The 27,132-nt window shown below is 52.9% G+C and overlaps 2 protein-coding genes across 7 annotated transcripts; one reads left to right on the forward strand and one right to left on the reverse strand.

The window, feature by feature from the left end:
* Window positions 1-604: 604 nt before the first annotated feature.
* Window positions 605-14,609, forward strand: MAFK (MAF bZIP transcription factor K). 3 transcript variants are annotated; one of them, XM_061473927.1, is made up of 3 exons: window positions 605-775; window positions 8,460-8,539; window positions 9,725-14,609. In XM_061473927.1, the coding sequence occupies exons 2-3, from the start codon at window positions 8,504-8,506 to the stop codon at window positions 10,157-10,159; spliced, it is 471 nt and encodes a 156-aa protein (XP_061329911.1). In that variant the 5' UTR covers window positions 605-775; window positions 8,460-8,503; the 3' UTR covers window positions 10,160-14,609. The 3 variants fall into 3 exon arrangements, with proteins under 3 accessions (XP_061329911.1, XP_061329909.1, XP_061329910.1); XM_061473925.1 differs by lacking the exon at window positions 605-775 and adding an exon at window positions 6,268-6,462; XM_061473926.1 differs by lacking the exon at window positions 605-775 and adding an exon at window positions 7,404-7,503.
* A 3,897-nt stretch (window positions 14,610-18,506) lies between these two features.
* TMEM184A (transmembrane protein 184A) lies at window positions 18,507-25,800 on the reverse strand. 4 transcript variants are annotated; one of them, XM_061474187.1, is made up of 9 exons: window positions 25,730-25,800; window positions 22,415-22,639; window positions 21,655-21,820; window positions 20,707-20,797; window positions 20,540-20,615; window positions 19,873-19,964; window positions 19,483-19,652; window positions 19,190-19,387; window positions 18,507-18,772 (listed from the first exon to the last, which is right to left on the reverse strand). In XM_061474187.1, the coding sequence occupies exons 2-9, from the start codon at window positions 22,637-22,639 to the stop codon at window positions 18,522-18,524; spliced, it is 1,269 nt and encodes a 422-aa protein (XP_061330171.1). In that variant the 5' UTR covers window positions 25,730-25,800; the 3' UTR covers window positions 18,507-18,521. The 4 variants fall into 4 exon arrangements, with proteins under 4 accessions (XP_061330171.1, XP_061330167.1, XP_061330169.1 ...); XM_061474183.1 differs by lacking the exon at window positions 25,730-25,800 and adding an exon at window positions 24,052-24,261; XM_061474185.1 differs by lacking the exon at window positions 25,730-25,800 and adding an exon at window positions 24,043-24,261.
* Between the last annotated feature and the right edge of the window lie 1,332 nt (window positions 25,801-27,132).

Genomic DNA, 27,132 nt, shown 5'->3' on the forward strand with positions numbered 1-27,132 from the left:
CATGTACACATACATATACATCCATAAACACATATACATACACGCATATTCACACACACATACATACATATTCACACACACATATACACACATGTACACATATACATCCATAAACACACATATACATACATGCATATTCACACACATACATATTCACACACACACATACATATTTACACACACACATACATATTCACACACACATATACACGCATGTACACATACGTATACATACATAAACACTTATACATACATGCATATTCACACACACATACGTACATATTCACACACATACATATACACAGATACGTATTTACATATTCACACACACATACATACATACATACATACACGAACACGTATGCGCACACACACATATACAGGGTCACGGCGCCCGGCGCTGCGCACCCCGATACGTGTGTGCTGGGAGGTGGTCACGTGACGCTGCCACTCCACCCCGCTCCCCGCGCCCTTCCCCATGAATGAACCGCGCCGGGCGGGACGGGGGGCGTGGCCTCGGGGGTGGTGACGCGCCGGCGGCGGGGCGGGGCCTGGCGGGGTGACGCGCGGCGTGACGCGCCATGCCGGAAGCGGCGGGGGCGCTGGTTGGTCGGCGGCGCGGCGGGGGGGAGGGGGCCGCCCCGCGCTTGTTGTTGTCCGCGGGACTCGCTGGCAGGGACGGAGGGAGCCGCGCAGCGCCCCCGCCACCGGCCCCGCTGCCCCCCGCCGCCGACACCCGCCACGGGCGCGCGCGCGCCTTCCCGCCGGCGCGCAGGTGAGGAGGAGGAGGAGGAGGAGGAGCCGCCCGGGCGCGGCGGGGTTTTGGGGGGGGGGGGGTGTCGGTTGGAGCTGGGAGGGGATGTGAAGGGAGACGCGGAGGGAAGGGGGGGGTTGGTCCGTGCGCTGCGCTGACTGAGGTGCGGTGTGCGGGGGGGAGGTGTGTGGGTGTGTGTGTGTGAGAGGTGGGGGGCACGGTCCGGTCCGGTCGGGTCCGGTTGGGCGCGGCGGGCGGGGCGGCTGAGGTAAAAGTGCTGAGTCACCAGCGCGCCGGGCACGTGGTGCCGCCGCCCCTCGCACCGGGCCGAGCCGGGCGGCGTGCACGTGGGCCCCGGCGGGGAGAGGGGCGCCGGGGGGAGCGCTCGGCTTGGCCGCACCGTGGAGAGGCGGCGGCGGCGGCGGGGGCTCGGCGGAACCCGCGGGCACAACTACCCCAACCCAGCGTCCCGCCCGCGGGACGGGCCCGGCGGGTGCCGCCGCACCGCGAGGTCCCTTCGGGAGGGGCCGCGCCTGGGCGCTGCTTTCCTCCTGTTGTTGTTGGTTGTTGTTGTTGTTGTTGTTGTTCCCCCTTCCCTCGAGGCTGAGAGCGCTGCCTCTGCCTTTGAATGGCTCTTAAAATACATGAGGAAACCTGTTGTGACGCCGCGCGCTCCGGGGTCTAAAAATAGCTGCTTTTGTAGTACGGAGGGAGCAGCCGGTGCCGGGCAGCGTGGCGGCGGCGTGCGGCGGGCACCGGGCGTGGCGGCGGCCTCGCAGAGCTGCCTTCTGCCCCCGGAGACACCGCTCCCGGTCCCCTGGGCTGCGAGCCGCGGGTTGGGTTTGGGATGAAACGCGGAGAAGAGTGTGGTGGGATCGGGCTGGTCCCGGAGCCTGTCGGAGGGGGGTGTGTGTGTGCGCAGTGCGGGGGGGGGGAAGGTCAGCAAACGGGGTGCTCTGCAGCCACGCAGGGATGGGGCAGTGGGAGGGAAGGGGACGGTGACATTGTGGGTGCCGTGTGACCGTCTGGTGGGCGCCGGACGGTTTGGGGAATTAGTGATGGGGTGGGTGGGGGAACCTCGTCCGGGCTCCCTATGAAGGCAGTGGTATAACGTGGGGAAGCAAACGGGCCGCGAGTGAGGGGAACCGAGATCTCAGTGTGTCAGGGTCTGTTTCCTTCCTCCTCCTCTTCCTCGGGCTGAGAGCCCGCTCCCTTCCCTCGTGGGCTACTCCGCGGAGGGTTTCTCTTACAGATTGCGCTGAAAGCAGGCCATGAGGTCTCAAATTAGGAACGAGCCCCCTTTGGGCAAAGTTGTTACAGAAAAGGGAAAGGCCTCCATTTTCACTTTCACCTGGCACCCACCTCCTTTGCTATCATAGTCTCGAAGCTCAGCCGAGGGTGGGGAGAGGGAACTGGTGAGAGGAAAGTGTTTCCCGGGAAAGCTGCACGCCTTTTTCTTGCGCTTTCAGTCCTCACAAGCCCTGTCGGTGGTGAAGCACAGCGCTGTGCCCCAGCCCAGCCGGGGTTTTAGCAGCACATGGATTTACCTTGTGGGGCTTTTCTTTCACTGCTGAAACGGGCGCGTGTCGGTCCGGTTTTCCCCCTTCTCCTTCCGTGTGTACACGGTGCTGCCTTTGGAGAAGCCTTCCTCGTGCAGTCACTTCCTAGAGGTGATGGACATCATGGTTGCCCAATGGCAGCGCACTCGGCTGCGCGGCACCCGAGTTAACTCTGCTCCTACCCGGTGGAGGTGCTGAATGGGGGTCCAGCAGCAACGGGGTGATTGCTGCAAGGTTGGGGCACGACATGACTCTCGCCTTCAAGACACTCTGCCTGCTTGTGCAGGCTCTGAGCCGTCAGGGCTTTGTGCCACAGCAGCGTTAAACGTTGCTGGTTGTATTGTGCCAGGCTCGTGCCCTGCTTCGCAAGTGTTTCTGAAGCAGAGGCAGCAATGTGTTAGCTCTCTTTCTGTTTGCCTGTCAAGGCTAGCGTGCTTTGTCATGTTTTATGTCATTTCTGCGCCGTCACCCGTCTCGGCAATCTGTTGCGGCAAGGAGTTCAGTACCGCTGTGTGCCTCCTGAAAGGGAAAAATACAGATCAGCTTGATACGGTCTTATTTCCATCAGTGTTTAGAAGATGATTAATGGTGTGGAATGCGCTGCAGAACTTGGTACTGAAAATCTCTAGCTGTGTGAGATGTCTGGGAAGTGAAGAAAGGACAGCTGGGAGTGCTGGCCCCCGCGGCAGTCGGGGTTTGTGGGATAAGCTTGCTCACTGATCATTTCTGTAAACATCCAGCTGTGAAGTGCTTGAGCGGTGCTAGCACTTTCAATTATCAGGAAGTTTCAGGCTCAGCACCCTGTAGAGATGAGCAGGCAGTTTCCACTTCTGTCTTGAGCTATTGTTTCAGGCTGCCTTCAAACTTGGGCAAGTGATAGAGTGCTCTGTGACCAACCACACAAGAAATGGGGGGGGGGGATGCAGTAATGAGAGTGATTACCCTTCCACTAAGCTCACGAGCAGGGGGACAGGTTACATAGTGAGTCACACTGCTTCGCAGTATTGCAGGACCCTGAATAGCGATGTGCTCTGTTCCATTTTTAGCAGCTGATGAAGATGTCCAACTCGATGGCTGGCACGTGGGGCCAGGAGCAGTTTAGCTAGGAATCCCAATCACAGCTCTGCCCTAGGATCCGGCTGTGCATCTAAGCAAGTTATTTGTTGCTCAATGACTTAGCTTGGCTGTCAGGGGAGGTGCGTCTCTGGGCTGGTGATGCTGAGGCATAATTCTGGTGTAGCTCTGTCACTGTGTTTTGTAAGCACGTGATGGAAAAAGTGCTGTATGGTTGTCAGTACCAGGGCTTGCTGCTGCATACCTTTCCCTTTCAGCCACCTCCTTGGTGGAGTTTCTGAGGTGACACGCAAGCGTGCCCTCCTGGCACGCTGTATCCTCTGCTGCCTGGCCATAGGCTCCCTGCAGCATCTAACTAGGTTGTTTACCAAACCACTGAAGGCTGTCTGATATGTGTCCAGGCTTCCCCAGAGAGCGCCTCAGAGAGCTGTGTCCTGGCAGCTCTCAAATGTGCTCTGAAGGTTCCTGAATCTCCACTTTGCTGTTGGATGCTGGTTCCGATCCATAAGGGAAACGGAAAGCTGGCCAGCTGGGCGAGGGCTGCATGGAGCTCCTCTAGAACAGTAAACAGTGACTCACCCCCTCCTTGTGTCTTCTCTCCCTTCATGTCAAATATATTGCCTCGCATATGCTTCTACTCTCTGATTCACACCATCAGCCCGTCCCTCCCCGCTCTCATTACAAATGACTGACAAGCGTCAGTCTGCTTTACAGGATGTGTGAAGATTGTCAGAGCAGGAGCATGGCTTCTTGAATGATAGGGAGAAGGATGGTGCTCTGCCTACCATGCTGCAACATGCTGGAAATCCATGTCATGCCTCTGAGCAGCAGAGGCATGGCCACGAAGATTTAAGCATCTCTGGTTCCCTTCACCTGTCAGCTCAGATGTTATCCTTGGTAGGCACTTCCATTTGGGTAGCGCTTTGGAGCTGGGAATAACTTGTGAATAGATGAGAAATTTAACTAAAATAGCTGCCTGGGGATTAAATCACTGCATTTGGGAGTGAGTAAAGTATTCTCTGTGTAACTGTGCTCAGTGGCAGAGATCCCCATTGCTGCTTGAAACTCACATTGTTTTTCTGCCCTCTGGAAGTCATCACTGGCCTGGCTGGAAGTGAGGGTTGCATGTTTTCACTTTGCTGTATGTGTCTGAGGATGGAAGCTGAACACCGGCAGGGCTGCCTGCCAGGCTCTCATGTTCTGGCCAGGGTTGTCTTTCAGTGTAGAAAGAGTTTTAAGGTTCGAGTTCATCCGCAGTTGTCGGGTGTCAGCAGTGACTTGATAGTAATTCCTTAATATGCTATGTGCTTTGAGAGCCCTGTAGCGTGGAAAGTCTGAAATCTCATTCTGGCATGCTTTCTTCCTTAATTGCAAGCCTGGTGTGGAAAGCACCATCCTGCACCTCTGCCTGAGTCAGGCTTTCTGCTCTCCTCCCCTTTCAAAGCGAAGGAATGGCGATCTCTATAGATGGTCCAAGCCGAGACCGTCAGGCTTGGGATGTCAGCCAGAGACCTCCAGGTTTTTGGGAGGATGCTGCAAGAGGCTGAGGAATCGACTGAGAGAGGGAGAGGGCGTTGGCAAGGCTGTCAATGGGTAACTATTGCAGAATTACAAGGGCGCTTTATGTAACACACAGTCAAAACACTTGCCTAAATACAAGTGTGAGCTGCGCTGGAAAAGCCTTTGCCCCTTAACAGTTGTATTACTACTCGCCGCTTTATTTATGTAGCGTTTGAAACGTGTCGTACCGCTTACAGAGCAGCGATGTAATGCAGTCCTTGTTCCAAAAAAGCTGAGCTCCTAATTTTAGACGTGATGCAGCAAACGCAATTAAGAAAAGAAGGGCAGGCATAGGGTAAAGACTAAAAGGGTTCTAATAATCAAATCGCAGGCAGGGTCCCAGCAGACCCCTGTGCAGCATGTTTAGGGAACTCTGCTGGATAGGGCATGTTTGCAGGATGGTTTTTGTTGTGGGGGGTTTGTCTTCTATCTGTGGGAGATCCTGTGCTTATTTCAGTTGGTAGCTGAAGAGTCCCAGAGAGTCCTGATGGGAAGGATTTCGTAGGTGGAGAGATGGAGCCTGAGGCCCCGGAGGACTGTTGGTGAGGGTTGTGAGTGTTCTTGTATGGGTTTCGAGCCCGGACCACGCCTGTGGGTTCACCTAGTACAGAGATAAGACTCACCCTGGCACCTGAGCCTGCGTTTCCACTTGCACTACCAAATCCTGCCCTTAGGGTCAGGGCAGACCCCAGTCTCCCACCCTTGCGTGAAGGGGGCCCAACCTTCTTGCTCATCTCTGTGCCAGCAGCAGCTCTGGTGCAATAGGATGGATCCCAGTCCATTTCAGAGGGATGCTGGCCCATCCAGGGTGCAAGTGGAGATGGGCGTGCAGTACAAGCCCGTCCGCTGAGGAATGTGCAGGGTCAGGAGATGTAGCTTTGACGACATGGAGCAACAGGTGACCATAAGGGTTTTGTCACATGGAGCCGGAGCATCGCAGGGGTGGCAGGCGAGCCCCCACACCGACCCCACTGGAGGCGACCTCACCCCTCGGCTCTTGTTTTCCATGATATTTTACGTTTCTTTCCATCTCGGCGCAGCCAAGCGGCCCTGTTCAGTTTTTCCATCGGCTGGCGTAGAAAGTGCTTTGAAGACGTGCTGGGTGAGGATCAAAAGGGTTTTTTTTTGTGTAATTGGTGGGTGTGACGGGTCTGCCGTCGGCCTCCCCCTCCTTTTTGACTTTCCTTTTCCGGTTTTAGCAGCACGGAGTGCCGGCAGCGTGCCCCTTTCCTTGTAGGGATGGGGGCGGCGAGGGAGGGGGGGATGCCGAGGGAAGGAAGAGTTTCTGATGCTGTGGGAATGTGAGCTCTCAAACTCTGTAAACAGCTGGTGACTCACTGCATAACTATGGCACCAACTGCCTGCGCGGCTGCAGGGAGGGGGCTGCCGGCCGTTTCCTCTACGCACTGGCAGCGCCTCTGCTCTCCTGAACTCGCCGGGACCGTTGGGCTGAGACCAGGAGCTTTTTCCTTCCTCCTCTGTGCTAGCGCCTACGACTGCGCCTCCGGCCTGGAGGTAGGGGTGGGTGGCCATGGCCCGGTGTGGAGGGGACGCAATGGGGTCTGAAGGAGATCCTGTCTGCGGTCAGCCCTCGTGCAAAACACTCAGTGGGTCGGGCGCATCCATGTCCCATGGAGGCTGGGACTTGGTCCCCTGCAGCCCCGGTGAGGCTGGGGCTGTTGGAGGTGTGCCCGGGGTGGGGTTCGGTGCTGAAGGAGAGGAGGGAAGGACTTGGTGATGCTCTAGAAAATGCAGCGCACACTAGTTGCTGTAAGTGGTCCATTCATCACGGAGCATCTTGGCTTGTGCGCTGTGCGGCTGTCCTTGTCCCTCCTCCAGACATGGAGAGCTGTGCTGTCTCGGGCTTAAAAATAGAGAAGGCGCCTAAATACACTCCCTAATATCTAGGATATTATCTCGCAGCTTTGCACTTAGGGGATTGGTTTTTTTCTTTCTCCCCCCTCCTTGCTCTTCATCTTGATCTTTACGTAAGTCGTGTGATGATGAGGTGTCTCGACCGATAAAGCTCAAGTGACAGCGGCGCAGGCTGAGCCAGCACCTTTACCCACACGGCTCCCACTGGTCCCCAGCCCCACCTTTACCCCCTCCCCAAATCCCGCCGCCCCCTGTTTGCAGATATGAATGAGTTTGTTTACTCTCCGACGACCTCGTGATGTCTTTGCACAGACATGACCTGAAGTCATTATTGCTTTTGGGCTTCTCTGTTTCCATGGCGACTGTCTCTGGGTTGGCTACTTTCCCAAGGTCACCATGGCAACTATCAGAAGGGAATCATGCTTGGGATGCTTTGGCTGGATTTTTCATGAATGATTAGGATGTGTGACACGATGCAGACGTGGAAATGGGGAGGGTTTGGGCTGGGCTGGAGAAGGAAGGAGGGGGGAAGAGGACTCCCGCCAGACAGGCTGCGCGCTCTGCGGTGCCGCTTGGGTGTGCATCGGGGGGGGGGGGGGGTCCGGTGCCTTGTGCTCTCCCCGCTGGGGAGCCATAGGCAGAGGCTGTGATGGTGGCAGGGCTGCGGTCGCCTCTCTTGCGGTAGGTACCAGGCAGAGCTCCGTGCTGCCGTCAGCACGGGGTGAAGGTTTCGGGTGGAGGTGCGGGCAGGTGGGGTTTCTGCAAGGTGCTGGTCGAAGGGGTGTAGTCTCTTGCTAAGGTGAGAGTGAAGGGCAGTGTCTCGGTGTCTCGCTATCGGTGGACATGCCTCCATGTCACTAGAAACATCAGGCAGGTCAGCTCTCGCAGCCTGGCGCTGAGAGGATCGGGAAGCAACAGTCTTGGTGCGTTGGGAGAGGCAAACTCCTGCCTTTGCTTTGTTATTGGGGTGGGGGGGCTTTTGTTTCTGTTGTTTGGGTTTTCTGGTGGCGTCTCCTTTGGGTGGGGACAGCGCTGGAAGCAGGTTGCAAACCAGGCAGCTTCTTTCTGGGTTGCTGATTCAATTTTGAGCCGGGTTAATAATAATCAAAATAAGAATGAAGGGAGTTGTTGCCTTGTGGCTTTTCAGTGCCTTTTATGAGCGGAGGTAACTCTTAATTCAATCCCTAATAGGCCATTCCGAGCGTCTGGGATTCCTCTGGAGGGAGGTGAGCAAGTGACTGGGCCTGGGAGGCCACACTGTGCACTCCCCTTGAGAAGGGGTGGCATATTGCAAGGTGGTGCATGGTGGTTAGCCTAACTGCTGTTTACAGACAGGAGCTGGTGTACTCTTCCCCCTCCCTGCCCTGTCCTTTCTTCTTAATCTTAGTGTAGTTAATAACAAAATATGAGGTCTCAGCATCAAAAAGCAGTGCACTTGTCAACACAGATTTCTCTTTCTTGTATCTGAATGGGGTAAGCTGATCTCTGAATCCATCCAGGTGTTTTAAACAACTGTGTGGTTATTGCTTTTAATGGTGGTTGAGTTGGGGGCTTCCACCGTGCGTTGGGTGTCTTCTTCCTACCTTCACCTCTGACATTCATTATTGTAACCTGAAAATCTTATTTTGTTTTTCCAGTTGCAATTTCTGAGCAGTTTTGTCCGGAAGACTGTGCTCAGGTTATGACGACTAATCCCAAACCGAACAAGGCGTTAAAGGTAGGGAAGAAGGCTGAGTGGGTGATGCTGGGTGGCGGGGGAGGCTGTCACAGAACCGTGCTTCGTGCAATATCAGTTATGCATGACTGTTCTCTTTTATTCTGAGAGATTCTTACAAACAGGTGCTCATACAGTTTCCTACTATCTACAGGGAAAGTTAGGGTAGAAGGGTACTGGTGATACCAGAAAGATGTCCGAAATCTCTGGGATGGCGTAGGGGTATCCCCGTTGCTATCCAGGAGACTTTTGACTTAGCAGGTTTTGGCAGCATCCTGAAACCAGTGCTCCCAGGCCTGTCAATGAAGTCCTTCTCCTCTTGGGACTGGAAAGTACTGGGGAAAGGATGTGTTCAGCTGGTGTCTCTCACATCCATGGGACAGTAGATCCCTCAGACATACCAGCTTAGTGGCAGTCTATGCATGGGTTGTACATGCATTGTCACAGTTCTTTTCTCCTGCCCTAGCGTTTCAATCCAGATGTTCCGCAGTCTCTGAAGAGACAAAAGGATGATGTCTTAAAGGTTTTGCACTCAAATGATCTTAAAGCTCCTTTCTAATCTAAATGATTCCATGATTCTTAAAAGAATTGTGGCAGCAAACCTGCTTGAGAAAAAGGCACAAGGCCTTGGTGTCTTTCTCATGTATTTCAGAGTCTGGCCTATGCAGCAGGAGAACCAAATCAGGCTGTGGTCCTGTGATCCAGGCAGGGGGTTGTTCACTACTTGAATGAGCAGTCTTCAGCAAAAAGCCACCAAATGCTGAGTTAAACCTTGCATATAAGTGGCTAATTCTGCTTTTGAGATGCTGCACCGGTGTCCCAGCATAATGCTGGGAAGAGGTGTCATCTTTAGCATTCATAGTATGAATTCCGAGTCCTGACAAAGGAATACAGAAGGCTTCAGTCTGCTTAACACTTATCTCCTTAGAAATCTTACTGTTCATCTTTCACTGGGTGAGGAAGGCTCGCTGCTTTCTCTGACTTAAGAGGGTTACCCAAATTCAGACGAGAAAGCAGCGCTCAGATCTCTGCAGATGTTTTAGTGGAATATGTGCTCTCTGCAGTGCTCTGGGGATGTTTTCCAGGTATGGCTGTCCCATTGCTGAGGGGTGGCCTGTCTCTCTTTTACTGTCCAGAGCATCCATTCACATAGGGTTGCTGCTACCCCTGTGCTGTTGGTATTTGCAGGTAAAGGAGGAGTCAGGAGAGAATGCCCCAGTGCTGAGTGATGATGAACTCGTGTCAATGTCCGTACGGGAGCTGAACCAGCACCTGAGGGGTCTCACCAAAGAGGAGGTCATCCGTCTGAAGCAGCGGAGGCGCACGCTGAAGAACCGGGGCTACGCTGCCAGCTGCCGCATCAAGCGCGTGACTCAGAAAGAGGAGCTGGAGAGGCAGCGGGTTGAGCTGCAGCAAGAGGTGGAGAAGCTGGCCAGAGAAAACAGCAGCATGAAGCTAGAGCTGGATGCCTTGCGCTCCAAGTACGAAGCACTCCAGACCTTTGCTCGTACTGTGGCGCGAGGGCCCATCACCCCGACCAAAGTTGCCACCACCAGTGTCATCACCATCGTGAAATCAGCCGAAATCTCATCCAGTTCTGTGCCATTCTCAGCAGCGTCCTAGTGCCCTCGGTGGGGGGGGAACTAGCAGCCTTTCAGAAGGGAGGGGATAAGGCTCTTATGCATTGTTCCGGAGTACTTGGTCACGTCAAGAATTGGCATTTTAACAATTCTCTTCCAAAAGTGCAAAAAATAGGAGAAGAAAAGAAAAACAAGAAAACGAAACCCCCACCCCAAACCTACAAAGGGAACTTAACTGGCTGCTTCTGTCTGGACTCGGTGGCTCCATCAACCTCCTGTGTCCAGGATTTGAGCTCTGTAATGCAGAACAAATAACAAGATCTGCTTCTTCCTTACCCCTGCCTCCCCCAAGCCCCTCTCAGCTGTGGGCAGCTTTCCAGCTGCGAGAAGATACCTGAGGAGCCTCCGGAGTCTTTGTGAATGATGCTCAAGAGCCAGGAAACAGATGGACTGTAGAAATCATCATGTGAGATGAATGTATGGGAAAAAAGAGTTTCCTATTGTGGCATCCTACTCCCTGTAAGAAGGGTTTTTCCCCCTATCTTCCCCGCTTCCACCTGATACTATGAGGGCAGGGATATAGGCTTTTTGGATTAGATTTCGTCCTGCTATGAGTGGATGGGAGCAGGAGGACGATGGAGACTAATGCTTGGGTCTGACCACACCCATTAGGAATAACCTTTCGTTTTCAATCCATGCTGTTAAAATATGGGAATATACATATATTTTGCATATTTTAATATGCCCCATTACCTGTGTGGCCTGTAAAAAAAACAAAACACAACTACATTGCAGCCTCCTTTCTTCCAAGCCCAGGTTTCCCGATAGCTCCTTCCCTAAGGTGTGCCTGTGAATTGGGTATATTTATGCAGTTTATTTCTTCCAAATGATCTGCAGTCTTGAAGTAGCAGCTGCTTTATTATTTTTTTCTGGATTCCCTGAAGCTGACAAGGGAAGGAGGCACAGTAAATGCTGTGAAGAGCAGTGTGAAGGGGAGGAGAAGGGGAGATGAGGAGGATAAATGCTGCAAGTATTACCAGGTGGAGGCAGAACTGGCTGTGAGAAGGTGGGACAGTTCTGCTGGGATCAGCACTATGAGAAGGGGTTTGTGCAGAGGTATTTCAGAGAGATGTTTTTAAAGCACTGAAGTGTAACTAAAGGGCAATAGCATTCAGACAGGAGGAGGGAGCTTCCAGAGCCTCCTCTTTGACAAAAGCATTGGCAGGTTAGCAATGAACATCCTAGCTGGAGAGCTGGGCTCGCCAGTCTTTGACCAGAGAAGGGCTGTGGGGAGGTCGAATGGGAGCTGGAAGAGTCTTTTCCTCTCCAGAACACGTCAGGCGCTGAAGTTGGGATCCAAAGAGTACAGTGAACAACCCTCAGTGTTCAGGCAACCTGTGTGAACGTGACCCTGAAACTTGACGCTTTTTCTTGCCAATGGGTGGATTATCCCGAGAGGACAGGATGGAAAATCAGTGTGCATGTAGGGGACAGAAGAATTGGGATCGAGAAGTTGTTTGGATGGCTCTGAGCAGTGGTTTGGGAGAGGGATTTCTGGCTCGGCAATGGGCAGGAGGTGGGAAGCTGAAAGGAGCTGAAAACATGAATGTTTCCAGGTCACTGTAAAAAACAAAATAGCTATGTTGGTGTTCATGTGTTCTGTTGTTGTTCGTTTGTTTTCCTTTTTGAAGTAGGAAAGAAAAGGGACTGTGAGTTTTTGCAAGGCAGGTCAGAGACTTGTGGAACGGACGATGCCTGTTCTCATGCAGGTGAGAAGAGAATGAGATGGTTGAAGTTTAAAGATGAGAAGAGCTTAGAGGATTTGGGCTCCAGAACAGAAAGCAAAGATCACGGAGAATTCACGAGTGCTTTGGACTGAAAGAGAATAATCAAGTGCCATCGTTGTTGCAAAGGGGACAGTGAACTGGCAGCTGACACCCGGTATAACTTGTTGTTTGAGGCCTTGAATAGCAGTAGGTTTGTAGACGTTTAGTGAAGCCCTACTTGTCTTTGGAAGAAGTTGTTAGCTTGCTTTTCCTTTTTTTTATGATTTTATTTCGTTTTTCACCTTGTCATCGGAGTCTCTGGATTTCCCAGGAGGGTCCTTTGTGAAATAGGTTAATGAAAAGAGAAACCTCAGACTTGGTTCTCGTTCAGTCCTCAACATCGACAGCCGTGACCTTACTGAGCCAGAAAGGGTGTAAGTGAAACGCTTCCCGAAGGCTCATTACCCCTGCCAGATCCATGTGTTATGGAGGGGAGCAGGGAGTTTCCTTCAAAGTGATTTTCCAACACGTAGAGTTTGGATGACACTTAGCGTTACCTCATTTCTCCTCCACTCCCTCCCTATCTCCGAACAGGCAGATCGGTGCCCTGTGTATCAGTACCAGTTATTGACTCCCGCAGCAGAAGCTGAGGAAGAGAAAGATGTTACTGTCATTTCCTGGTCCTCTCATGTTCTCCAGCTCACAGACATTGGAATCTTTCCCAGACCTTACAGGTGCCTCTGAAAACAGGCAAAATGGAGACTCCTGGCACTGTTGGGGCTTTAAATGAAAACTCTAATGAAAAAGGCCAGTTGACTTGAAAATGCCCAAATGCTTCCAGTCTTTCAAACAGCTCCAGAGCTCCATAACATTCCTGGCTAGATAGGAACACCCTCTGGCTGTTCTTGAGCCCTGCGCCGGGGCAATCAGACCAGGGGAACTTGGAGGTCAGACTTGGTTCCGTGGGGTCTTCTTGCTGTTGGAATGGGTTGAGAAACATATCTTTACGTGGCACTTCCCTTGTGGCCAAGTGTTTCTTTTATTTCCAGTTCTTGGAAGGAAGGGTGCCAAAGGCTTGTCCAAGTGATTGCTAGTTTAGTGCTGGTAGGCACTTCAATCTCTGGTCACTCGCTAAAGAACAAGAGGCCTGGGTGTTGTTAAAGCTGTTGATACCATAGCCATGGTAGGTAATCCATATTGGATATCCATAAGGACCACGTGGAAATATTTAAAAGAGAGAGAAATATATATATAAATATATAATTATATACATTTTATCGTACAGATTTTTTCGTAAAAAAAAAGAAAAAAAATTAATTTTTTTTCCAAGTTTGATACTGTAAATCTTTATTAAAAAGAAATTGCCAGTCCAGGGCTCCCTGGGTGGTGACCTGGAGGGGAATGAAATGTCCTGGCTAAAACTTCCACAGAGGGATCAGAATTGCAAGGTAACGTGGAGGGAGGAATGACCCGAAAGCTGTTGTGACCACGTTGGAGACCCAGCTCCTCCACCCTGGAGGGTCCCTCCAGCTTGGGGTTGTCGCGTTGCATTCCTCTGGGGGTCGGTTTGTTTCTGTTGTGGTTTTCTTCGTTTTGTTTTATTTTTTTTTGGGTTGTTTTCTTTGATTTTTCTTGTTTGTTTTTTTTTTTTCTCTCCGTCCTGCACTTGCAAGCCTGACACCCAGGGCCAGCGCGGCGTGGGGAGCTGGCTGCAGCCTGTGCCATCCCCCCGGGCCGTACCTCTCGCTTGTCTCTTCGCTGCAGTAGTTTGGATGCTTGGGGCTCCCTTCTCTGCCCCTCTTTCATTTGTGTCATCCCCTCCCTGCCACGCTGCTGAGGAGCAGGGGGGGAGCTCTGGATTTAAATGCTGGGATCCTCTCCCTATGGGCCTGGCCTTGCTTGGGATGCTCCCCATCCGCAGCGTGGGTACCAAGGGCTGGGCGGGAGGCAGGAGAAGACGGAAGCATCGGGGGGGACATCTCTGTTCTTGTGGATGTCTGCTGTGCTCTCTATTGGGAATGGGGAACCTTTTCCCTCCAGGGCAGCTCTAGATCCCTTTGAAACAAGTCAGCGTCTCTGTTCTTGCCCAACTCCACTGTCTGCCCATGGAGACCGGGGCGACACTGGAGAAGGGATGAGGCGCTGATGGGTGAGCTGTGGCAGGGCCAAAGCCAGGCTACTGGACGGCTCAGTCCCGGGGAGGAGGAGAAGGTGGCATTTTGTTTTTTCTCTCTCAAATCATTTAAACTTCATTGTCATGATTGTTTTTATTTAAGAAAAAAAAAAAAAAAACAAAAAAAAACAAAGAAAGAAAAAAAAGAAAAAAAGATATAAAACCTAAACCCTTTTGTAACGTGGATTTGTTTTCCTTCGTCTGTATTTCAGTCTGCTGGGGTGTTTCTGTAGATGGTGGATACTTGCTTTCATTTTTTTAATGATAGACATCTTCTGTTTTCAGTTGGTTTTGTTTTGTTTTTTATCACCAGCTCATTCTATCCTCTGTGGTTATTCAGTAATTTCATTTCAATATTTATTTTTGTGCTGCTTTTTTATTATAAAATAAATTATTGATATACCAAGCAATGTGGATTCCTGTTTGTAAGGCAGATAGCCCTGTGTATGTGTCCATTACTTTCTCTTGACAGCCACAACGTAATTTATTGCTGTAAATTTAGCTGCAGTGACTGGTTTTTTTGTACCTTTCCAATAAAGCATTTTCTGGTTTCAGACTTGCCCTGGTCTATGGTCAGCGTTTTGGAGCTTGAATTGATCTTCAGTGGAGTGTTTTCCTTGGGGAATTTTGCCTGTGTATCCCTATTCTGATGGTGAGCAATGTGTTTTCTAGGAGGTGATGCTGCTCGGGGTTTGGCAGGCATTGATGAGCCCGGTGTATCCCCCTTACCCAGCTCCCAGCCTTGCCATGGTGCTTTTCCTGGTGTGTTTGGAACATGCTCAAGGGATGGCTCTTGTGAGTTGCTTCTCTGGTAGATCCCATGCTCAGCACATGGTTCTAACCCAGGCTGTGCCTCTGTGTGTGATCAGTGGGTATTTACGGTAGCACAAGTGGAGGCTGATAGCTCAGCAGGCTCCTGCTTGCAGTCATGGTGTTGAGAGCTGGCTGCATAGGGGGGCTCTTGGCTAGGAGGCCCTGTGCATCCTAGATAGGTTGCGGTGCTGGAGAGACACCCTCTCCTCTGCTCCTGTGGGTTGTGAAACAGTCCTTCACTGCTTTCCTATGTGACTGCTTGTGAATAAATCACTCGAACCCCTTACATCAATATTTCATTTATGTTCCACCCTGTTTGGGCTCTAAAGAGGTGGCACCTTGTGCCCGTGTGCTCTGAGGGGCCATGTTAGCTTTAACCCCCCATTCCACATGGTCAGTTTTCTTTAGATGAAGCAGGAAGACAGTTGGTCTGTGCCGGCTTGAGGCAGTAGTTGGAGGCAGATGGGTGTGTTGGCCAGAGCTGGAATTGGAGGTAGGGCTGAAAAGGCTTTGTGTGTCAGCAGGTAATGGATGGTCATTAGGTGGGGCCAGGCAGGCTTGGCTGAGCAGGGACCATGGTGGAGCCTGTGGAGTGATTGCAGTCACTCACTGAGCAAGAAACTCATCATCATGTGCTTCAGCTCCTGCCTGGAGGGGTGGCAGCGAGGAGCTGGTGACCCTGAAGAAGAGAGGGAAATAGGCCAGTGTGTGTTGATGGAGAAGCACAGTCAGCCCTGGCTCTCGTGGCTGCCATGGCATGGTGTGCCCTGATGTAGGGATACATCCCGGACACGAGCAGGCTCTAAACCTGTCCTATCCAAGCCGAAAAAGCTTGGGAGAACCATAGCTGCATCCCAGCTTTGTCCTTGGGGAAAGCCCAAGAACAAGAGACAACTGGAAAACAAATCTGCCAACCACTGGAGCCTGCTGCTGGCAGGGAGCAAAGCCCGTCCCTGCCTGGCTGCCTGCTGGCATGGCTCCAGGCACAGCCGGGCTCCTGTGTAGGTCACCCGTTTGCTCGCTGCCAGCTTTCCCTGTGTCCTTGCTGGAGAAATGGAGGAGACACGTTAACAGAGGAGCACAGGACCGTGTCTGCTGGAGAATGCATTGCTCAGCCTACAGCAGCACTGCTGGTGTTTCTTTTCCCAGTGGATGTGTTTTGACAGCATCACAGTTTGAGGGCCCTGCCAGTGCCCAGCTCTTGCCTTGCTCCCTATCCCGAGGAAAAGGAGCAGGAGGTCAAGCTCTCTCTTGCTAGTGTCCAGCCCAGCATGGCTCCTTCAGGCTGGTATCACACTGCTGACTTGGATGAGCCACAGCTGGTACCCCTCCTCCTTGTTTCACTTGCATGAAGGACCTGTTTTACATATAATACAGTAATTGGGGCTTGACATAAATAGGCAAATGTTATTGTCTGCAGTGGGAATTGCACCTGCTGGCAAGAGCAATGAACGCAGCCCATTATGCACCGGCGCTGATCATTTGCGTGGTGAAGTACAACTACGTCTCTTGCTGTGTTCTTGTGCAAGTCTTTATCTCAGCGAGCCTGCCAACAGATGTGCTATAATCACCTTTGCAGCCTGTCCTCGCTTCTGTTCCTGCAGCTGTGGCCGGCTCTCTCCCAGGGGATGGAGAGGACCAAGGTGTGATGTCCCTGCTTCAGTGCTGGCTGCATTACAGAGCCAAGCAGGCTCGTTCCTGTGCACTGAGGCTGCCCTTTGCAGGCAGGGTATTTCTTCTTCCAGGATGCCAGGACCACGGGTGGATGCCTGGATGCACAACTCATATGGATCTAGTTGATGAACCTCATTGCAAGAGAAGTGGCAGCTGTCACCAGCTAAACAGGTATGGGCTGAGGTGCTTTGGAGCAAAGGGACTTGCAAGACTGGCTTAGTTATAAGCTGCTCATGTGGAGTCCAGGCTTCCAGCACGATAAGGTTTCTCCAGTAACAACAGAGGTTGTCTTGGTGCTGGAGTCTGGGCTTGGCTAAAGCAGATCCAGCAGCTCTGAACTGCTGCATCCACAGCTTAGATAAGGGTTGGAAGAGGCGCAGTGGAAGGAGAGGAAGCGGGAGACTCACACACACTCTCTTTGTGGAGTGAAAAAGATGAGCACGAATCCTGTGGGAATGCCAAAGTGTGCAGGATGCTGCGTGTGCAGGTATTTCTGCTGGGCCAGCAGTGAGGGGCAGGGAGGACACTGAGCTTAAGAGCATCAGCATTAGAGCAGGAACAGGCAGATTGTGGCTTTGCTGAGCTAAGGGAAAATGCTTGCCCTGTGGTAGAAACTGCTGTTTATTAGAAAAATTCATAAATAAAATAATTTTATGAAGTGATTTGCATTTTGCAGATAAGAGGAGGTACAGGGGGGACCAAACAAATACTAGGAGTTGTATGTAAAAGAGGTTTAAGCCTTACCCATCGCTTTGCCACATGAGTGCAACTCAGGCTGTAGGCTTGCCCTTGTCCTTTCACTGCCCCCCAAACAACAGCCCACCCAGTGCCTAAGCACTCCAAGGATCATCTTGGAGTAAAAATTGGACTAAAAATTGGGGGGAAAAACCCCAGAGAGGAAGTTTAATGGAAGGATGCGCGCTCTCCATCACTGGTGTGGCAGAATTCCCCCCATGCAGTATCTTCTCCTGCCAGCGGTCCTGCCCTGAGCAGTGGCATCCCCCAGCATCTCTGTCCCCACCACTATCACCCTGCTGTGCTCAGCTCCCTCCTGCCTTCCCCCAGGTTGGTAAATAGCACAGGGCTGGGAGGAACAGACAGTTCCCAGTAAGTGCATTCCTAGCACCACCAATCATGGTCTGGTTCCTTAATAAAGGCTCTGATAAGGAATCTGGAATCCCTTTTAACTTCTGATCCAGGCAGAGATAAGCTGGTTTGGACATAAACAAGCGCTTCTGTCACCGGCAGCTCTCCAAATGCAGCTGCAAGACCCTGCGTTAGCCCTGAATGAGGTCCTGCTGCTGCTCCCGGGGGAGTTACTCATCCAGCTGCATCCCCATCTGGAGGGAGAGGAGGATCACTTACTCTTCCTCCCTGGTAAAGGTCTGCACAACTCCATGGGCTTTTCTGGGAGGAGGAGAGGGGGAGAGATGTAAAAATAAGGAGTGATGTCTTTGAAGTGTGACCGGGTTTTGAGGTGAAGTGAAGTCACCTTCCTGGGCTGGTTTTCTCCACGGGGCCCTCGGAGATCAGTTTTTTCACTCGATTCAGGAGAAACTAGAGCAAAACCGTGCTGAGAAAAGCATTTCAGCACTGCTTGGAGGTAAGAGGACAGCGAGGGCAGTTGGTCCATCCTATAGCCTGGCTTCCCTCCCTGCCTGACATTCCCCAGCACAGGCATGGGGGCACTGAGGCAGCAGCAGTGGGGAGCAAAGCCCAGGCTGCAACGCATGGCTGCTTAGTTGCAGGAGCAAAGATAGCCCCAATCTTAATGCCCAAAGAGATGGGACAGCAGAAACTGGCACTATTTGATTTAACCTTTCCCTGGCTTACTGCATCTTCCCTTCGAGAGACTGGCTTTTTGGGTAGAGTTCCTGGCTTCTCAGTGCTCCCAGTAGACCAGGTTGTCTCAGCCTTGAGACACCTCCCATTTGCATGGGTTTAAACGTCCCTAGTGTCATTGTCCCTTCCATTGTCCCCTACAGCTCCTCATCCGACAGGATCAGCACTCTCTTCTCGATGTTTTTGCTCTTTCTACTGCTCGGTCCATCCGCCTTGGTGGCCACGTGCCCGTTCTCTCCTGGTGCTTTGCGCTCTGCATCCTGCATTGACTGCTGGGTGTACTGCTGGTACGTGGGTGAGAAGTTGTGGATTGCATCCTGGACGATGTCCTGGGGGCTTATGGTCTCCTTCAGCCCACTGGAGATGCTCTGCATCGGAGCAAGGTTTGCTGAAAAACAGGGAGAAAGGGGAGGTGATGGGACATCAGACACTCATGAGCCCAAGTGCTCCAAGACTGGAGTGACACTTTTCCATAGTAATTCAAGATAAGGAATTCATTGTGGTCCATGTCAGCTTGCAGTGGCAAGTTCCAAGGAGAAGGAAGGCAACCCGAGCTCTGTTTCTAACAGGATGGATCCTCTCAGCAGCATGTGCTGTAATACCAAAATCCCCTAATTCTGCCCATCCACATCAAGGTCTCTCTTCCTATCCACTTACTATGGCTCATGGGTATCATGAGGGAATAAGAAGGAACTGGTGGAGCACAGGAGAAGGAAACTGCTCTTGTGGTTTTAGCATCCCATTGGTAATGCTGTAAGGGGGATCTCTTTAGTCACTGTCAAAGAAAGGAAGAAGGAAAAGTTACCTGTTGAGTTTTCTTTCTTCTCTCTGTACACCTGGCAGGTGAATGCATAGCGCAGGGCAATGGAGGCAAAGAACATCTCAATGCAGATGATGAAGTTCTGGTAGCCGGCAGCCACTGTCCCAGCTCCCACCTCCTTCCCGTCGATGATCTGAACTTCAGGGATCACCCCACATTTTTCCAGGATTGCCAGCAGCGTCCCTGCACAGGGGAAGAGGGATCAGCTCTGGAGCTGTATCTCTGGCTCAGGTGTGGTTATGGGATGAGAAGCACTGGGCATCTGTGGTGGTACCCACCTTGCCAAAAGGAGAGGAAGATGACTGCCTTGATGGTGATGAACTTGAGGACTGGCTCAAACGGGCGCAGCAGGTCCATGGTGGCAAAATAGAAGAGGAAAAGGGCGTAAAGTGCCAGGCTGACAGAGAAGTTGTAGATGATGGTGATGTAGAGGTAGCCGCTTTGGACGCTGTGGGAAGAGAGAGATGATGCTCTAGGGTGCAGGAAGCAAAGTGAACGCAACTGGAGGCAAAGAAGGATGGATGTGGAGGGGAGCACAGCCTGGGAGGGGAAGGAGAGGCCTGGGGAAAGGGGGGAGCATGGGACCACTCTCAGCTTTTCCTCTGTGGTGATGAAGCAGGGACCCCTCCTGCCCCCTTCACCCTCCCATCCCAACCCAGCATCCTCACTTGAAGTCCCCGTCGTGGTACTTCCCGAAGGCCTGCAGGATGATGGTGACGATCGCCATGAGGGGTTTCACGATGCAGAACTGCAGCGTGGCCTGCATGGGGAAAGATGCAGTGTGGCCTGGGCAGCAGGGACATCCCACTGCCCTCCCTGCAGCTCCTGTTACCCCTCCACACAACCCAACCCCTCTGCTGCCAGGACGGAAACACACAGGAGGGAGCAGTTCTCCATCACTGCAGTGATCAGTGCTGTGGGGTGAGAGATGAACCTGCATATGGGAAGAAGCAGGGCTCCCAAAAGGCAGCATAGTCGCTTTGAGATGGGAGACCAGCTGAGCTGGGGACAGAGAGCCAGGATTCAGCCTGCAGCACAGACCTATAGAGGGTTAGAGCAGCTCAGGCTAACCTGGGACTGGACAGAGATGGCAATCTCAGCTCTGCAGTGGGAGGAGACCCTGACTCAGCAGTGAGTCAGCAGCAAGGACAGAGAGCCCTGCTGCTGGCTGGCTGCCTGCCTGTGAGCAGGGTGAGCTGCCTCTCGGAGGAGAAAACCCAAACCAAGCATCTTGGGAGAGTGACAAAGCAGAGCCCTCAGCAGGGCAGTGGGGAAGGGACCCAGAGAGCCCTCATCAGAGGGGAGCAGAGCCAGTGCCCCCCAGCGGGTACCCACCTGCTTGCAGAAGCGCAGGAACCCGATGGAGTAGGACATACCCTGAAGGCAGCAGGTCCCATAAAAGCAGCTGGATCTGGAAGGAGAAGCCGAGGAGATGCTGTTGGGGCTGCTGGATGGGGATAATGGGTGCAGGGCCAAGGAGCTTGTGTGTTGCTGGGACTTACGCAATGGGCTTCCCACGGATCTCAGCCATGATGGTGCTCTCCCCTCCGAGGTACTCGAAGCACAGGCTCAGGAAGCTGTAGATCACAAAGGCTGGCAAGGGAAGGGTGGACAGGTCAGCAGGGCTGATGGAGATCCGGGAGGGGCCTGGTACATGTCACATTCCTTCCTGCTCAGGTGTTTTGTCATCCACCCCAGCACCTCCTCAGCCTTTGGCGGATGGAGCCCAGCAAGAGGAGCAAGCAGAGTCAGACACACAGCACCAGGCGCACAGGGTTTGCTGCAGATGCAGCAGCTCCTCTCTGCACACACAGTTTGTATGTGCACGGGGCAGCAGTTGTATGTCCCAGCACTGTTCATGGAGCCAGGCACCATTCACACCCAGACAAACCCAGGCAGGAGTGCAGTGGCCAGGGACCATCTGCATGGAAAGAGCTCAGAATTGCCAAGGGACAGCACAAGTGGCCAGCAACGAGCAGGTCCTGAACAGCTTCATTGGACATCCCCATTGCTTATTCTTCATATACTCCAAACCTGAAGTAATGCACATGCCCACACTCTCCACTCCTCAGAGGGTGACCAACAAGGTGGAAGTGCAACCTCAACCCTGACAAGCTTCCCATGCACCTCAGATCACCCCAACTCCCCAGTTTCTTAGGTATGTCAACCTCCTGCTTTAGAGGACCTGCACTTTACCCCAAAGGCAGCCAGAAAACCTTTCCCCAGGTACATGATGCTGGGGTCCTTCTGAGGCTGTTGGAAAGGCTCATGTCTGCCTATGGGGCATCTGCTTCCTGCTGCTGATGGAGAAGGAAGGGGAAAGCCTCTGCTTGGAGGAAGGGAAGTGAAAGAGGTGGAGATTTGCCTCCTTATGCGATCCAGAGACAGGTCAGTGGGATGAGAGCCCTGCTTTGCCATCAGCATCCCTGCCAAGGAGAGGCTGCACTCACCTTCATAGCAGTCGCGCACTGAGTCAAAGTAGACATAGTACTGGTGGCTGCCGAGGAGGAGGAGGCTGAGCCAGGAGTCGAAGGCATAGATGGGCACGATGAAGAGGATGCGGATGATGTAGCGCTGCTCCTTGGGCATGGTGTAATTCCTCAGGTGTGTGTAGATCTGCAAAGGGCCCAGTGTGTGGAGCTGTGGCTACCCCTGGTCAGGAGGGGAGCCAGAGGTACCCCCCAGCCCACAGGGCTGCAGGATGCTCATCCCACGTCAGCCCTCCATTGTGGTGAATAGACACAAGAGACAGGCTCCATCCCAGACCCTGGGGCACTCCCTTCCATGCAAACACATGGAAATCAGGTCCCTTCCCTGGCTCTATTCAAGGAGCATGCCTTCATCTGTGCCAGCCCCATCCCAGTGCTCAGAGGCACCAGCTTGCCTTCAGTAGCACCCGAACCCATGCCCATGGGCAGTTGGTGGTGTGCATCCCAAAGGCACAGACCCTAAGGTACCAGATGAGGAACCCCATTGGGTGTTGCCTCCAGGCAGTGCCAATGCCAATTCTCTGGCAGCCGTCAGGGAGCAATGGGCAAAGTCCACTGTGCCAGGCTGCCAGCACCACTCTCCCTCTGCACAACAGAGATATCCCCTCCAGGCAGCAACAGCAGGAGATATTTATCCAGAGCTGAGTGATTTGCAATTAACTTGGGGGCAATCAACAGTCTGGCCCCAAGTGCTGAGCCCTGTCTCTGCCCCAGCCTGTACCTGGTGGAAGGTGATGACGAGAGCCGACCACACGAAGATGCCGGAGATGGCCTGTGCTGCTGTAGTGGTCAGGAAAAGCTGCTGGCTGTCCTGGGAGTCGTTGTGGGCAACCATGAGCAGGGCAAGGGCTGGCGATGAGGAGGGTGAAGCCAGCCTGGGTGCTGTGCTGGGCCCCAGGGTGCTGGGCTCCATGGAAGAGGGCAAGGCACGTGTGGCATTACTCATCTGCAGGGAGGGAGAGGCAAAGGGAGAGGCAGGACTGAGGTGAGCTGGTGAGGGGGAAGGTCCTAGCACATTTCCCAGCCCACACAATGTGGGCAAACCTCCCGTGAGGTTTATCTTCTCCATAGGTTTTTTCCAGCGTGTCCCTCATCCAAACCAGCCTATTTATGATAGTTGGAAATGCAAACATCCTTCAAGAGCAGGAGGTGTATGCAAACATGCCCCCAGAACACATGCTTCTCCTTCCCAGCCTTGCTTCTTGCTTCCTCAGGGGTCTTTATCCCACTTGTAATGGAAAACCTGCCTACGTTTGTGTCACTGTGAGTTCACTCACGTTGCTCAGGACCCTTTTCCATCATGAATCAGATATTTAAGGGTTAAACTCATCCCTCACCCATGATAATAACAAGTCCCTTATTTACTCACCATCTGGACACTTATGTCCTCCTCCTTGGGAGCCCAGAAAATACAAGAATACCTGTGATCCCCTCCAAAATTTAGCTCTTCTCATCATGCATCGCCTGATGGAGGCAAAGTCCAAGGCTGCCCAAGAACATTTGACATCACCCAGGTTGTTTGGCCAAAAGAGGCTTGGCCATTTTGGGATCATGGGAGTCTTGGTGTGCCATCAATGCCGACTTGAAGGGCAGCCAGTGGCCCCTCCTGCACCAAACTGAGCACCAGAGAGCAAGCCTGCCATGCTGCAGCAGAGCTGCTGCCCTTTGGGGATGCTGCAGTGCTCCGGCATCTCCCCAGCACGTCTGTCCTCCTCGAAGCATTGCCCCAAGGCACGGAGCATTCCCAGCACAAAGAGCGGCTGGGGCATAAGGGCACTGTGTACCCTGCGGCTCCAGACAGCAAGGACCAGCCTAATAATACACTCTTATTTATAGGGCAGCTTCATATCTCAAGGCCAACAGATGCGCAAACTGCCACGTTTGGCCTCTGCAAATCTACAGAAAGCTGCTTCTTCCCAAGTACCACAACAGTGGTTTATAAAACCCCCCACCAAAACCAATAACCTGTGAGCAGAGCTCTAACTATAGAGACGCTTCTCGGTGCATTCATAAACAAAGGTTTTAGCTGCTGGGTAACAACTGCCTGCAGATAAAACCATAAGCATGAACTGGTGAGAAGCAAGGAAGTATCTGCCGCAGATCAGAGTGGTAGGGACTGGCCTTGGTCCATTTAAACACAGCAAACAAACCAAAGCGAGAGCTCGCCCTGTGGCTGCCTCTGCTGCCCTCTGCCCGAACCCCAGCCTCACAGGAGAGGAAACTCGGCTGGTGTCAGATCAACAGCCCTAAAAATACCTTCCCCCCCCCCCCTCCCTCCGCCTGGCAGAGGCTGCCTGTAAGCGGAGATGCCCGGGGCAGCAGCGAGCTGGCGAGGAACCAGGAGCTCACCCGCAGTACCTGCGAGCGGGGAAGCACAGCCGGAGGTGGATGTGTGGATGGATGGAAGCAGAGCGGATGGAGGAGGCAGCGGGATTCGGGTCTTTTCCTCCCTGTACCTGTCCCGCTGCCCTGCTCCTGCCAGCAGGAAGAAGGGAGAGCCGGGCAGGGACCTGGTCTTTGCTCAGACCATGACGCTGCCAGACCTGCCTTGTAAACATTAACAGGAGGAGGGAGGTGAGAGCTCAGCTGTGCCCTGCTCCCCAACAGTCCTCACTCTTCCTGAGGGCTGCCCTGCTGCTAGCTGGGGCCACAGGCTGGGTTTGGGCATGGACCTCATAGAGTCATAGAATCACAGACTGGTTAGGGTTGGAAATGACCTTAAGATCATGCAGTTCCAGCCCCCTGCCATGGGCAGGGGCACCTCACGCTAAACCATGGCACCCAAGGCTCTGTCCAGCCTGGCCTTGAACACTGCCAGGGATGGAGCATTTAAGCATTTAGCACTTCTGTGTGCAATCTGTTCCAGTGCCTCACCACCCTCACAGTAAAGAACTTCTTCCTTATATCCAGCCTGAACTTCCCCTGTTTAAACCTGAACCCTCTGCCCAAACATCACGATAGGGAAGGATCCAGTTCACTTCCCAGAACACAGTGGAGAGCCATGCTTATTGCTAGACCCATTTACCTTGTTTTTAACCCATCACTGTGCCACAGGTGCCCGGCCCAAGACATCCCAACCCCTATTAGCTTTCCCAGGCATGGCGGTAGGAGCACAGTGGCTCCAGCAGCCGGTCCCTGGCAGGCTCCCCGACATTGTCACACTCTGAACGTGGCGGAGCAAGTCATTAAACACAAAAGCCTCGGTGCCGCTTGGAGACGGGGCTCCCAGCTCCGCAGGTAATTAGATCCCGGCCATGCAAGGTAGCTGGGCAATTCAATGCAGTTAGAGGGACATTTGCTTCCAAAACAAAGGCGGCAAGGAGACAGAGAACAATATTAGCAGCAAAACTCAGCTTCTCAGCGCCAGTGCCACATCCAGTCTGGGTGTTTTCGGCCACTTTGCAGGTACCTGCCATGTCTACCTGTTACTCCATCATGGAGTATTTGAGCTGCTGAGCACGGAGCAGAAGATAAACTGAGCAGTGAAACCTGCTTTGGGGGCTTTTTCTTTGCCCCATCTACAGGCTGCCAGAGCATCACATCCCTCCCATTTCCCGAAGCACACAGGACAAATCCCACCTTGTCCCCGTGAGGCTGGGGCAGTCAGAAAGGAAAGGCAAACCCCTAGTCGCCCCCCCACAGTGCCTGTGCACTGTTGGCTGTGTGCCACAGTAAGGGGGGAGAGATCCCTAAACCCCATCCTGGGGGTGGGATCACCCACATCCAGGCTCAGCCCCACCACAGGAGACATGCCCTTCCTCCTGATTGCGTTCAGAAAGCACCAGGGCATGGGGGTTATCTCTCTGCCCAGCCTTTCCATAGCACCCTCAAGGCCACCCAGGAGGAAGGACCTATAGCACATAGCTATAAATTGAGCCAGGGAAGCATCAATCTCTCCTCAAGGCGATCCCAAAGGAGTGGGTGCCCCCCACACACAGGGCTTTTGCCATGCTGGTCCCATGGATGGCTGGGGCACTCTCTGCTCTGTGCCAGGTTGCCCCCCGCTGCTGCTCAGCCCTCCCAGGACCCCACTCACCCTGAGGGGCTGCTCCAGGAGCTGGCCTGGCTGCCGGGCACCTGCACCCGCATCCCCTGCTCCCTCCTCCAGCGGCTCGGTGGAGACTCCTCCTCCGGGCACCTTCCCAGCCCTGCCCGCTGTCAGCTCACCCTGCCTGCACCCCGGAGCAGGAGCGGCAGGTCGGAAAAGCCACCCAACTTACCTTTCCAGTCTGCCACGCTCGGCACCCAACCCGGAAAGCAAACACGGACGTAAAGCCATGGCGCAGCCTGACACCCGCACACGTCCTGCGGGGCGAAGGCAGGTTCTATTGCAGTTGGGAGTTAATCCTCACCTAGAGGAAAGCGATGGCAGTGACAGACCGGTGCTTGCTTTTTGAGGCAGGCCTTCCCTTTGGTTTACTGCAGAGTAGAGAGGAGCAAAGTTAAGGACCTGTTGCCCATGGTCTAATTTATCAGCCCTGGAAAGGCAGCAAGATCTGTGTGTCCTGTTTCCAACACCAAATCGGTGCTTTCAGGTAAAGCACCCATAGGACCAGCACAGCAAGAGCCCTGCGTGTGCATCACCCACTCCTCCGGACAGGCTTTAAGGAGAGATGGATGCTGTCCTGCCTCAATTTATAGCTATGTGCTGTAGGTCCTTCCTCCTTGGTGGTTTTGAGGGTGGTATGGAGAGGGTGGGCAGGGAAATAACCCCCATGCCCTGGCATTATCTGAAAGCCAGTTTTTAGCTGAAAAGGTCCTTTCTTGCCACCCTGTGCAGACCTGGTAGCACACAGAGACAGGAAACAAAGGTGGTTAACTCGTGGCTGGCTTTTAGGTAGCAGCACTCAGGTTTTCAGGGCACAGCAGCGGTTTGCCACCCTATCACCACGGTGGAAGATGCAATTTACATTCAATTTGCTAATAAATGTCTGGTTTGCACACATTGCTGGAGCTGTGGGCACCGTAAGAGGACCAGGATTTGGGCAATACATTGAATTTAATGTCGGGAAAGAACCTCTACTAACAAACCAGCATCGTCATTAACAAATTCCACATGCCTCTCTCAGCCTTCCTAGACCAATAAAAAAGCATAAATGAGGGAAAATGTGGAGCTCTGACAGATGCAAATTTTTGATTCTTGGAAGCACAGTTTGGAGAATTATTTTTAGATGAAATTTCTTGTCAGGGGCAGCTGCAAGCCTGCAGTGCCTGAATGTACTTTTAAAGTTTCATTTCTCATAATCCCTTCACTGCTGCAAATGACTTCAGAGAAAAGAGTCCTTTCAAAAGCCACTTTCTGCTTTTCTACTTGTAGGGGATTTTTTTAGCAACAGAAATATCCCAGCAGCTGGATCTGCATGGGGCAGGCAGAGGCTCTGGGCTGGTTCTGCCCAACCAACAGGTCCTAATGCAGCACAGGCTTTGCCTGCTCAGAAT

This window comes from Pezoporus flaviventris, unplaced genomic scaffold (genome assembly GCF_033815535.1).
Source record: "Pezoporus flaviventris isolate CSIRO_AGI_PZ_B2104156 unplaced genomic scaffold, CSIRO_AGI_Pfla_v1 ptg000078l, whole genome shotgun sequence".
Taxonomy (NCBI): Eukaryota; Metazoa; Chordata; class Aves; order Psittaciformes; family Psittacidae; genus Pezoporus; species Pezoporus flaviventris.

Excerpts from the sequence above, each read along its gene's own strand:
- MAFK (XM_061473927.1), top strand. The coding sequence starts at position 8,504 with ATGACGACTAATCCCAAACCGAACAAGGCGTTAAAG. Across the intron at positions 8,540-9,724 it reads AACCGAACAAGGCGTTAAAG|GTAAAGGAGGAGTCAGGAGA; the intron begins GTAGGGAAGAAG and ends TGGTATTTGCAG.
- TMEM184A (XM_061474187.1), bottom strand. The coding sequence starts at position 22,639 with ATGAGTAATGCCACACGTGCCTTGCCCTCTTCCATGGAGCCCAGCACC. Across the intron at positions 20,798-21,654 it reads AGTGCGCGACTGCTATGAAG|CCTTTGTGATCTACAGCTTC; the intron begins GTGAGTGCAGCC and ends TTCCCTTGCCAG. Across the intron at positions 20,616-20,706 it reads ATCCGTGGGAAGCCCATTGC|ATCCAGCTGCTTTTATGGGA; the intron begins GTAAGTCCCAGC and ends TTCTCCTTCCAG.